Here is a 13,328-nt window from a genome sequence, read left to right as displayed (position 1 = left end):
ACAGTCCAGCTTCCATCACACCACAGAATCCATCATGCTGCAGAATCTGTCATGCTGTAAAGTCCTTCACTTTGTCCAATCTGTCACACGAGCTGTAAAAGTCCAACTGACGATGAACTTGAACTTATCACGTCCCATTTAAAAAGCCACATCATCTGCGTAGAATGACACTCAACAGAATCCAGATAGTCCCAGTTGTCTTGTCGGCCATTTCCTTGCCGTAATTCTACTATCCTAAATTTTGAGTCTACTCATTTATTCGTCCATCTGGGGACAAAATAAAAAGCATTGATTGAAAGCTAACCACTGATTGGCTCAAAAAATATCTGCTGTTGTGACTTTAGTTTCTGTCCAGCAGCTGAAGCCGATGTGCTTCATACAAGAACTTACTGCTTTTGTGCTTTTATGAAACCACAGAGATCAGTTTCTATCTTTATCCCCAAGGTTGCAGTCTGTCAGAGCGGTCGTCATACAGTTTTAACTCTGTCAGTTTTATAGTCCCCTGACTCCTTTCAGTTTTCCACAAAGAAAGATCCTCTGCTCACTCTCATCTATCTGTCAGTTCCTTTATTCAATTAGTTCCTCTGAGGAGTTTCTGGAGGGTTTTACGAGGTCCCTAAATAAGGAGCAAGTTCATTGGCTGACAGATTTCAGGTGGATGGAGTTTGGAAAAACTATTTTATCATGAGCTGTGTCAAAATCGTTCCCTATCTTTGTTCATGTTCACTTTCTGCCATTCACTGCCTGAATGGTAAATGTGAAATATGAACTTTGTTGTGTCATGAATTAGAAATGCAGAAAATTGTGTGAACAAGTTGGTGATTTCTGACACAGTTTGAAATTGAGGAAGAACAAATCTTGATGTCCTGGATCTTAATGTTTGGTTTCTCTTAATAGTAAAATCAGCAACAGATAACTAAGAAGAAAATACCAGTTGGAAGAAACTAAGAAAGATATTTGGCAAGAAACAACTTTTGGCTTTTCTTTGTGTTGTAAAATCACCAACATTTGACTTTTTAGGGATTGATTTGGTCATTTTGTGGCTGGAACCACTTTGTTTTTACAAAATGTCCTTGTTTGTCCTTGTTAATTGTTCCGTTATGTTCTGCATTTCAATAATGGAAAAAACACTTAAACGTAGAGATGGCACAGAAGACAAAGTTATATACTTCTCACATGGAGGACTGAAAAATGAAAACTGGAACTTTCTCATGTTAGATTCATGGGTCAGTTTTTGTAAGAGTTGTCAAAAGTTTCTATTCCAAGATTGTCGATATAACGTCTTGCAAATTTCTACATGAAGTCAGATTCAGTCTCCATTACACCTTTGCTATCCCATCATGCCAGTGAGAACACGTTTTTGCCTCATTAATTTGTTTTCACTGCTTAACACGTTTTCCAGCTCGACAGATTCAAACACAAAAACGGTCCACAACATCCCTGCTATTCAGAGAGAAAAGATTCCTCCACATGTGGTGTTCTCTGTAGTTTAGAGCTAAATTTTGAAGCTTTTATATTTAAAGTACCTTTCTGAAACGAGGACCCAACAAACCCGCTGATATTTTCCAAACTGCTGTAGTTTTTGATCCTTAAAAAAACACAAAGCTGCTTTTTAGATTCAAGCTGAAGCAGTTTGAATGTTGTGGAGAGTTAATGAGAGTGAATGAGTCCTCTGAGTACTGTGATCAGAGGACACCGAGTCCATGTAGTGTTAATTACAGCTCTGTGAAATGATCGACAAGCAGCTGACTGCTGGGAAATCTGCCATTTACTGTCAGCTGGTTTAATGGAGCGAACACAGGAAGGTCCCATTTAAACTGTTCTGGGTCTCTTCACAAGGTCTGGTTAGTGAGGAATCTGGACTGGAGCCGAGACGGGACTGAAAACACAAGCGTCATCTTCAAGTTACAGATATGAATATGTCTTACACCTACATGTTTTGGTCTGGATGTTTTGAATTAGACAGTTAAAGGTTCTGTTCAGGTCAGGTTCTAATTGTCAGACCCGTGAGAAAAACACAGTTTTGTTTCAGCCAATAAACAACCGTACCAACCATTACATAGTGCTGTAATAACTCATTTTGCCAATGCCAATTTCAAGAATTGTCTGCAGGGTTTATATTTTGTTGTGCAGCTACTGAAATAGAAATGTTTCATCTGTAATGTTAAACGTTTAAGTTCTTGCTGTTCATCTGACAGCAGAAACGTCTCGACTGTCAGTCTTGAGTACGATTTAGTAATTGGGGAGTTTTGAGGCTAGCTGCTAACTAGCAATTACTGAATCAATGACTGCTAGCTAGTTAGCAGCTTTAGTCACCTAAATTTGTCTTTACTATTTCACAGCGTGGAAACCAGTTTAACCACATCTGCCACACAAATAATCCCTCTGAAATAAAAAGTTTGAAAACAAATTTCTTTAAAAGCAAAACCAGAATAACCAGTCAAGTCAGTCTTTCTCTTTTCATTCATTCTGACTGCATCTGTAAGCTAGCAGTGCATTAGCATTAGCTTAGCAGTCAGTTTGCAGTCACTTCACTCTAGCTAGCTGGCGTAGCGTTAGCCGAGGGCGGAGCTCGGCGGTTTGCGCAGCCACTGGTAGAACTGCCGCCGGTGGAGGTGGTGCCAGCGCACGTTGCCCTCGACGATCTCCAGCGCCCGCGGCCACGCAGGCCCCGCCCCCACGCCGCTGGACTGGATGAAGTCCTTTAACTGAGGAAAGAAAGGACAGGAAACAAGAGGACGAAGACAGGGGAATAATGGAGGGAAGACGCAGTTGAACAGACAAGGAAAAGTAGAAATATTAAGATAAGATATGAGAAAAGGAGATGATAGAAAAATAATATTAGAAACCATTTTGTGACACCCAGAAAGAATAGATAGAAATACTGAAGCCCCCAAGAGGCTAAAAAGTTAATTAAGGTTTGAATGAAGCAACGACGGCCGAGGCTCATGGGTGTTGTAGTATTTAGACTCTTCCGGCATACCAAAATGACAGAAATAATTAAAAATGGTGGCCATAATAAACACACACAGGATCGCGTCCTCATACTTTTGGCCGTATATCTCATTCTAGCCGAAAGAAAGCAGCGGGTCAAACAACGAAAGGTTCCTTGATGTTTTAGTAAAAGACGGCTTTCCTTTTTTAATGGTAGAAACATTCCAGCATGTTATTAAAGCTAAACTGTCGTCTGAAAGGTCGATAATGAAGAGAAACTTTCTTTTCACGGTTCACACTGAGAGGTAAAAATTGCAGCATGAAAGTCGAGGTATCAAAGTGAAACTTTGTTTTAGCGGACGATAATTAAACGGACAGTTTCCAGATGAGAGTTGAGGTCTTAAAGGGAAACTTTTTCATGTCGAAAGAGAAACTTTGTTGGAGGAAGAGAATTAATTTGATTTTTTTCTTCAAAGTTAAGGACTGAAGAGGAAACTTAGTGTTGTTCAGAGTTAGACAGATTCACTGGAGCGCAGGAGAAAATCCCTTCAACTCACTTTAATGCAGTTCATATCGTTAACTCTGCTCTCCTTTACTTCCAGTTTCCACTCCTCCACCTCCTCCTTCTTCCTCGTCCTGCCTTCTTCTCCTCCTCCACCCAGCAATTTCACTTTCTATTCTTCAACTCTCCTCCTTCCCTCTGACACCTTTTTCAAAATTGGCTTCGTTGGTGGAAGCAAACTGATTTTGTACTTTTCTCTAAAGACAGTTTCAGGAAAATAAAAATAAAAAAGGAACATCGTTCTTTTCATTTGCGGCAGTTCTTTGTATTCAAGGGTTTCATTTGAATTCCCGTTGATTGTGTTGAGCTTCACAGACAGTAAAGCCCACACTGAGGCTGTGTTGTGTTACCATACCAACAGGCGTGATAGAGGCCTCAAACAAAATCCATCACACAGAAAAAGACAGCTTCTTATTCAGAAACACCCACAGTCCTTGTTGTTTGAGAACATTTGAAAGTCGGATTCAAAACCAACATTTTTTCCATTACCTCTCCGTCGGGTTTGACTTCTTGTTCTTTCTGCTTTCATTTCATTTCTGATTTCTACGTTCTCCTTGTGGTAAAGCGATATTGAGTTTCAGGAAAACCATCCTATAATAAAATATAAATATAAAGATATGTGTGTAGCAGACGTGGAGTCAGAGAGGAACAGTTAACATGACTGCCGCTCTGTTCTCTTTCACATTTCATTGCATGTCTTTCAGTAAACATTTTGTCTGTGGCGGTGGAGATATTATGTAAGGGGGGGGTGGTCCATTGTTTTGGTTAAAGCCTACAGAGTTTATAAGGCTTTGTAGTGATTTTTATATTTTAAAAGAGTTTCTTTGAGAAAGAACAGGTGGATTTGCTAAAGCTCATGTAGTACAACGAGTCAGGAAACATACAGAAGTTACAGTGACAAAGTTACTGATTTAACTCAATAGAATCAGTTCGTTACAACAAAGTCCTCCAAATGAAACGAGTAAATCAGTCGTTTGTAATCTCCCTCGATCGGCTGTGTGATCTGACTCCGGCGTGGTTAAAGGTTCTTTACGCTCAATAACTGCGAGGTTATGGAAACATCACGGTGAGGGTTAAAATAACCTTCATCATCATGGTTAAAATAATAACTACTTCTTCAACTTTAGGGAGCAAACGTAGTCAAACATAGTAATGTTGAGTGTTAGGAAACGAAGTGTCTGTCAGCTCTGTACCAACACTTTTCACCTTTTCACTTCAACATAATTATATGTTGCCGTTGAGTGTTTTCTGAGTAGTTGATGTTGTGAAGACAGTCTTGTTGTGCTGAAACTGTGTTTTTCATCACCTGCAGGATGCGATGTCCGTTGTGCTTGTTGAAGTCAGACCTCATCGTGTCGAATGAACAGTTACTTCTTGTATTTGTGATTCATTATGATTTATTTCTTTTGTATTAGCTCTGTGTTAGGGGGGTTGTTCACCAGGTAACTAGATCCAGATATTGCTAATTAACTGTAGGCGTCACATACATGTAATTCTCCTGATGTTACCATTGTGTCGTGTCTAATATCTGGCCCACAGAGTCCACGCAGGACGTCAGTAGTGTGTGTTTGTGTATTTACCTCATTGAGTTCTCTGTCGGTGTTCAGGAACTCTGTGACTCCACCGATGAGCTTTGAATTCATGAACAACGCCTCACCATAACTGAGCAGAGACATTAAGAGAGAGACAGTTAGTGTTTTTAGTGTCCTGGTCCAGGTGGCCCGGCTGGTTGACTCTCTCAGGCTCTCACCGTGCGTTGAGGACGTCCCACTTTTCTCTGAAGTATTTCCAGGCGAGGTTTCGACCCTGCGGGTTTCTGCCCACGTGGATTATGACGTCGATCACGTCCTGCTCCGGGACCAGATCAGAGGTCAGGGACAGGTTCAGTAACCTGGGAGACACAGGGGCACAGCCAAGCTCAGTAACCATGGTGACAGTATATACATTACACTTTGAGGTCAAAGCTATAGCTTGTATAACTTAAGCTACAATGGGGCCTTCCTGTGTGTGCTATCAAGTGTTAGCATGCTAAACATGAGCCTGTGGGTTACATTTAAAAACGTTTACTTAGGCTAGCATGCTAACAAATATTAAGGTACTGCTCGTATTTGTGTAAAACGTAAGAGCGCTAATGTTTTAGCATACTAACAAACATCAGTATGCGTTTGTTTGTTTAAACACTAGCCTGTGGATCTCATCTTAGCATGAACTCCGTAACATAGTTATGCTAAAATATTGACCCATGGCTCGTTTTTATTGTACGTTGTAGTTACATTACAATAGTAGAAATATAATTACTGTAAAAGGTTAACATGCTAACGATTATTAGCCTGCTAAAATATGGGCCTTGGGTCTTACTCTTACTTACGACGTGGATAATATTTCAGCCTGCTAACAAATATTACAATGCTAATGTTTGTTAGCATGCAACAATCTCAACATGCCAGAAATGAGAAATGCAGAATTTAAATATTAGTACAAACATTATAATTATGAGCTGAGTTCCAGTGAAAAGAAATGTAAACTGGATTCTTCTGAACCAAAAAACAAACCGTTTTAAGCTGTCAGCCTCGTAAGATAATTTTCTTTTTCAGCTCTTTGTTGTCTTCAGAAAGCTGCCAAACACACAAACACCGGCTGCGTGTCTGTTTATGTAAAACAGGCAGAAAAGGTCAAGTCGACTGATGGAAACTGACGTTTCGTAGTTTTTGTTTTGTTGTTCTGTGTCTGTCAGACCACGAGCAGCAACACTTACAGGAGCTGCAGTAATCCCCGAGTTTGTCAGGATTTCCTGAAACCTGGCGATCAAACAAAGAGTTTGGTTGCAGAATCCTGATAATTCGGACGTGTAAACGCATGAATCCAAGAGACAGAACAGAGTTTCACTAAGATGACGTTCATTCGTCCAACGTTCAGAGTTTACCTTCGTCTTCTTTTACTTTCTCGTTCTCTGTACTGTGTGTGTGTGTGTGTGTGTGTGTGTGTTAGCTGGATGTTTGTAGCTGCTGTCTTTTCATTAAACCCCCAAATCAATTTTCTCTCTTTTTTCCCACAATCCCTCTGTGCTGAAACCATTTCCTATGTGACCAATCAGGGTGTTTCTGTGCTGTGGTTTTTGATTTTTGTGTGTGTGTGTGTGTGTGTTTCCTTAGTGTGTGTGTGTGTGTGTGTGTGAAGGCTGCTATCTGAACATGCAGCACTACCTCTCTGATTGCAGAACAGTTTACCGTGGCTGGAAAATCAATACCTGACACACACACACACACACACACACACACACACCGATCCGTCTCACTGTACACTTCCTCGCTATTTTTCTCAACGAGAGATAGCGGCAGTTAGCTCCTGATAAAATACTCTGCTGTTAACACACACACACACACACACACACACACACACACACACAGGGCTATATTCATGTGTGGCCGCGGGCCAATTTTCACTGCACCTTTCATTCAATTTGCAGATCGTTTCGCCACGAAAACAAACTTGCTGCAAAAATCCATCACAGTCACAATTTAATGACCATCATTTTTTGGGCGAAGTTTTGTTTTTATTTTATGCAAATACAGAGAGAGCGGCGGCTGATTGGAAAACTCTCCTTCTTGCGTTTAAACATTTGAGGACTCTTCGTCGGCTGGAACGTGTTGGAAATCTAACTTCAGCAGACACAAGGGAACAATAAGGCTCAGGATACACCTTCTGTTGAAGCTGCACACATCCAGATTTCTACATTAACAATGGATCCGATATGAAAGGGGGTGCTTGTATAGGCAGACGCCCAGAGAATCACCAGACTCTGCAGCTCTACAGAGTGTTTTAGTGTCTATCAACGTATTGTTTTAATTTTACAGCCTGCAACTTTACTGTTGTGCTTCAGTCTCACAGCTCTCGTTAATCTCGTTTCCAGCAGCAGGCAGCTGTTTTCAGCCAACAAACAAGCTCTGACACACTCGCTGTACACTACCTGCCCTGCACCAAACGGCAGGCAGACACAGTTAGAGAGGAGCTGCTGAACCGTAGTGGAGCCAGATGTTTCCCTCAGGAGTTGGTGGAGAAACAAAAACACATATGAAAGAAAGTGAATATTGGACTTTGATTCGACTCCACATGAATGTCTGCTGACAAGAAACAGTTTGCTAACGTGTTGTGATTCCACTGTCACCAAGTTCCCAAATATAGAAATGACTCCTTCACACGGCCTCCTCATATATCCTGCTTTCTTTGTGGGTGCTGGTCGTGTGTGTGTGTGTCTGTAAGATGCAATTAAGCACACGAACGGTGAGGCCAGATGATGCAGATGTGATGTGAGGTCAGCGGCAAACAATGGAGGAGCTTTTTGAGGAGAAACTAAAGTTAAATTCAGACTATGTCAGCTTGATGATGGCCCAAGCGGACAGGCGTGGGGCATCACTATCTGTCATAGTGTCTTTATGTTGGCCAGAACCTTTCTCTTAATAGTGTCCTTGGGTATGACATAGATTTTTTGGGGAGTCTAGAGGAAAGAATTGCTTGAAAAAAGTGCATGAAGTGATGCGGTGAGAGGAAAGAAGTTATTAACACAACATTGACGTATTGATTCATTCCTACCTCCTCCTGAGGGAAACACCCGCCTCTTTAGCTGCTAAATGCTCCACTGTGTTCAGCAGCTCGTCTCTGACCGAGAGACAGCGGCTTCTTACAGCTTTGTCTCTGAAAGCGACGCCATGAGAGCCGAGAGTGAACAGTTAAACAATGAGCTGAAACTTTGTCTTTGTTTCGTTGCCAGGTTGAACCATCCAGCATCCTTTTCAACGACGGCGGCAGCGTTTGTACCTGTTGAGGAGGAAGATGTTGTCCGAGCAGGTCAGAGCCTCCAGCAGGATCTTCTTCTCTGAAACAGCGTTGGACGAGTGAAACTTCATCCAGATGAACTCCCACACGTCCTCGTCCATCAGACTGACCCCAGTGCAGTAAACTATGTCTCTGATGTTGGGAGGAATCCTGCAAAGACACGACATCTGTTCATCAGATCGACTTCGAGGCGTTTCAGCAAAAGACTTAGTCACACTTTAGGGACGCCAATAAGTATTTGATTTGACTTCAGTGCAGTAAAAAGCAGCAGAGCCGGGGTGTGAGTGTGAGAGAGCGCCAGCAAAAGGTAATAAAACTAAAAACCCCGATAAGACACGTCTGCAGGATTAACCAGGATTCTCTCTGGATGCTAAGCGAGAAAGTCTGTTTCCATTAGGGAGCTCCATTAAAACATCCCTCCACTTCTCCTGTGGACTCCTGTGGTCATAAAATGCAGAGACAAAGACACACTTAAAGGCACTTTTCCACCAACTGGGACCCCGAAACGTCTGGATAACCCTAACTGACATGTGCACTTCTGACTATATTGTGTTGGGAGTTTGAAGAAGTACAGCAGTACAGACTGCTGACCTTGATGTGCGCCATGTTTGAAGTCAAACTGTTATCATAAATCATCTGGTCAGATTTATTAATGAGATAACAGATGTGTATTCTTAGGGACTGAGCCAAGACATGGGACCCTACCCCTGGGCTCGCTTGGCAAACTGGTCCCAGACAAGGTGCCTGATTAAGTGCTTGACCTGGGAGGGGGGGACTGTGGGTGAACACCTGGAGGCAGGGCTTGATGTTGAGCTCAAAATACTTCTTAACAAGTCATTTTTGTCTGTTTTTGACTTATTTTAAAACTATGCTTTTGTTCCCACGGCCACTAAAGTAAATAAGGAAAACTCCAAACGTGGCAACGTCGCTAAAAATAGGTCCAAGAAACACGAGTGGTCAAATGATCAGATAAAGGTTTATCCAGATTATCTAAACCACTTCATGTGGCTGTAAAACCGAAAGTGAGCGCGCCCTTTAATCTCACTAATAATCCTTGAATACACAGGAAAGCTTTGAAAACACACAACTGCAGTAAGTAGGTCAAAGTGAAGCAGGAAGTGGGTTTGTTGGATTTTCAGCTCTGATGAATGTTTACAGCGTAGCGATGAGTCCACACATCGGCTTCACTGACGGACAAGGTTACAAAAATGAAACTCAAATTCTAATAAACTGCTTTTATTCTAACATCATCTCATGTTTCTAACACAAATGATTTCAAGTCTAACTTTTCCTGATTCGACCACATTTTTGTCCTTCTTCAAAGTTCAGACGCGACTTTTCTTTTGCATCAGAGAAGAGTCGTGCTGAGGACATCGTGACGTAATTAATCCTCTTAAGATGTCGTTTCTTTATTCGCAGTGTAGTGGAGCGTCTCTGGAGGAACTCCATCTACAGCACATCAAGGTGGGGCTGAGCAACAGGAGTTCATACTCATAGAACTGGAGTTACTACAGGTAACTACTGTTTCTGTTGTGTTTATACACACACACACACACACACACACACACACACACTCGCCATGCCCCAGCTGGTTACTGGCCTGAATCATCAGTAAAGCACAAAGGTGAACATTTCCTTCACACTATAATGTGTGTGTGTGTGTGTGTGTGTGTGTGTGTGTGTGTGTACTTGACCCAAATTGTCAGTAAACCAAAACTAAAAACTTTCATCACAATACAGTGAGCTCAGCTGGCAGCAAACATTATATACTGAGCAACGTGTGTGTGTGTGTTTATGTGTCGTGTGTGTGTGTGTTTTAGTATTGTGTGTGTGTGTATAATGTGTGTGTGTGTGTGTGTGTGCAGAGTGAGTGATGCAGGGACAATTACATCATTCACCGACCTGGGAAATCATTTTAGAGATGCTCCACTTAAGAGCAAGCTTCAACACACACACACACACACACACACACACACACACACACACGCTGGCTAACTTCCACATTATTGCTGACTGTGGCGTTAAAGTCCTTCTCAGACGGTAGCTGCCAAACACAGTGTACTCAAGTGTGTGTATTTATGAATGTGTGTTTAACCAGATAACATGATGTCTGAGCTTCTACCAGGTTATTTATTATGTAAAACATTAAGTACTACTGTGTCCACTGCCACAAATACTACAGTATATACTACAGTACTGCTGCTGTTACTGTTTTACCACCTGTACCTCCGCAGCCACTGCTGTTATTTCTAATGAAAATATCAGTAATAACGTGGAGTCTTTCTCTGCAGAATATAAAATGGAGGAACAGAGTCTCTGGAAACCTCCAGATGGCTCTGATCCCATTAACTAACACACTGAGAGAGTGTGTGTGTGTGTGTGTGTGTGTGTGTGTGTGTGTGTGTGTTTTAACAGTCTGTAGAGGATGTTTTATGTCCTAAAGCTCTATCTTTCTCCTGAAATATCTCTCCCTCCCACTCAAGTCTTCCTCTGCATCAAACTCCCATTCTGACAGTAAACATGTCTCCCCACCATCTGCTCTGTCTGTCTGCCTGTCTCTCTCTCTCTCTGTCTGTCTGTCTGATATACTACACCTGTAACACAAAGCGGAGGGAACAGTGGGGTTAACAGGGGCCCAGCAGTCCATTGTTGCCCCTGGACCCCCAACTAAGTTAATCCATCAATGGCCGCAGCCACACTAAGATAAATTAAAATAAAAGTGAGCTTTTTTGATCCATTTCGGTGGTTCATTTACAATGAAACCCCAGTGGGACATGATTAGTATTCCAGGGGGGCGTAGGTGCTGAAAAATAAGCGGTGCTCTGCAGTAATTACACTCATTGTTCTGGACGGGATTTTAGCCACATCACAGCAGGTGGTTACTAACACTCTTTCCATGCAGCAGGCGCAGGTGTGACGCAGGTCTGCTGTTTGACTTATTCATATCAAAGCTTATCTCTTCTGGTGTTTTTTGGGAACTGAAACTGTAGTTTCATACGCAGAGTTAATGTACTGAGAGCGCTAAATAAAGTTCCCTGTGTTCTCTCTTCTTTTTGTGCTTTTGTTAGAGGAGTCAGGTGAAGGTGAAGCCAGGTCAGGTGAGCTCTCTCCCGACGAGACGTCTGTTATTGTAGCATTCTGATAAAAAAGCGGATCTGTAATTAATATTCTGGCGCAGGGAGGAACACCACATACATGTGCTCTCCAGACGGGATTAAACTCACTGAATAGAGCATGAAATATTGAAAAATCACCCCTGGAGAGATTAATCCTGCATGAATGTGGACTTATCTGGCACTTTTCCACCACTGAAAATGGAGCATTTTCCACACCGGTTCTCATAGTTAAAAAAGCCCGCACTTGTGTTGAAATGAGGAAGGAAAAATTTAGCTTTCCCAAAACGCTGCCATATGGTTGTCATGTGAACTGCTCCCTCGTCGCTCGCTCTGTAAACAACAACTTAACTTTGAAAACGGAGGAACAAACTGAAAAACACAGTTGGTGGCTATAAAGGTAGTGACTCCAGAGATATTTTGTTGTTGACCCTGAACTTTCAGAAAATGACATGTAAACACGTTAGCGAGGACATGCTACTGCTCCGTTCACAGGATCTGCTGGATGGTATCTGAAACACTGCTTAATTTAGTGTTTTTTAATTTAAGCATGCCTCTTATCATCAGCTCCCTGCTGTCCTTTACAGAACACCAGCATCTGTTTCTATTTGATTTGCTGTTTGAAATCTAATTCTGCAGATCTCGTTAAGGACCCAGAGGGAGCGAACGAGCCGGCAGCACATGAAAGAGAAAAAGTTAGAGGCAGACAGGACGAGAGAGGAAAGAGAAGAATGAAAAGTAGAAGACAACAAATGGATCCATGTGGAACCTATTTATAGGTTATGTGACATGTACATGGGGAGCAATTTGGTGTTTGTTGGGGTTCAGATTCTCCATGGAGACGCAGCATTACATTCAAGACTCGCCTGAAACTTAACCAAGGCTGCAGGTCTTACAGTAAATCTGGTTTCAAGCCCTTAAATTCTCAGTTTTGCCTCCACAGTTCTTCTTGAAAGTCTCTTGAAGTTGAGAAAGAAAAAAAAAAACCCACTTTGTTTAAGGTGTAAAATATTCAAACCTAAAGACGCGTTCAGACAGAAAGTGACGCAGATTTTCTTCTTGCATCATTTGCACAGATTTGACTGCTGGAAAATGTGTGTTTATTTGCCCCAACAGCTAGCAACACCGACCATAGCCAGGTTTCAAAATGTGACGCACATTTTAACCGAGAAAATCAGCAAAAGAAAATGTGAATTAAAGTGCGTTAAATCCACTACTGGTTCGTGAAGATAAACAGTTGGTGGCGCTAATTCTCCAGTCGGTGCTATTATAACTATTGAATCTGGATCATTTCTAACTTGGACGGACACGTCTTCACATCAGTTTGCGTGAATCCAGGCGATTTCCCATCTAATCACGTCTTTCCATTTACTTTATATGACATCTAATCAAATAGAAATGTTTTAGTTGTCTAGTCAGTTGTACAGACAGTGTACAGTGTATGTATATATATATATATATATATATATATGTGTGTGTGTGTGTGTGTGTGTATTTGTACCTGTTCTTGTTGCTGGAGATCCAGTCAGAGATGTAGGCGACGGCCTGACGGTGGCACTGCTTGTTCCCAAAGCTACAAGCTAACATGATGAGCTCCCTCTGTAACTCCCTGAAGAAAGGCAGAGACTTTTGTCAATCATCAGACACTCAAAGGGACGTCATGAAACTTCACAAAAACCTCTTGTCTGGAGGGAGAGTGTCAGCCTCATCTCTGTGTGTCTAGTACAGATAGAGATCCATTGATGACTAGTCTGTTAGCTACCAAACACAACATGCAAATGAAACCGCTTTGTAGTTGTTGGAAGGCTTTTGATGGAGCTAGGCTAGCAGCTCCCCCCTGCTTCCAGTCTTCGAGCTAAGCTAGGCAGTGATGGGACTAGTTGAGA

The 13,328-nt window shown here is 41.9% G+C and overlaps 1 protein-coding gene across 1 annotated transcript in view; it reads right to left on the bottom strand.

Moving 5' to 3' along the window:
- Positions 1-2,555: 2,555 nt before the first annotated feature.
- Positions 2,556-13,328, bottom strand: part of LOC139305172 (thyrotropin-releasing hormone-degrading ectoenzyme-like) — a 108,953-nt gene continuing 98,180 nt past the window's right edge. Inside the window, exons 16-20 of the mRNA XM_070929119.1 lie at positions 12,944-13,051; positions 8,312-8,479; positions 5,247-5,387; positions 5,077-5,158; positions 2,556-2,708 (exon numbers count right to left, since the gene is read on the bottom strand). Of these exons, the coding sequence (XP_070785220.1) occupies positions 2,556-2,708; positions 5,077-5,158; positions 5,247-5,387; positions 8,312-8,479; positions 12,944-13,051 (652 nt within the window). The remainder of the gene's footprint in view (positions 2,709-5,076; positions 5,159-5,246; positions 5,388-8,311; positions 8,480-12,943; positions 13,052-13,328) is intronic.

The sequence above is a fragment of the Enoplosus armatus genome, chromosome 22, assembly GCF_043641665.1.
Source record: "Enoplosus armatus isolate fEnoArm2 chromosome 22, fEnoArm2.hap1, whole genome shotgun sequence".
Classification (NCBI taxonomy): domain Eukaryota; kingdom Metazoa; phylum Chordata; class Actinopteri; order Centrarchiformes; family Enoplosidae; genus Enoplosus; species Enoplosus armatus.
The sequence above is the reverse complement of the archived record's forward strand: the minus strand, read 5'-3'. Positions and strand labels throughout refer to the sequence as shown.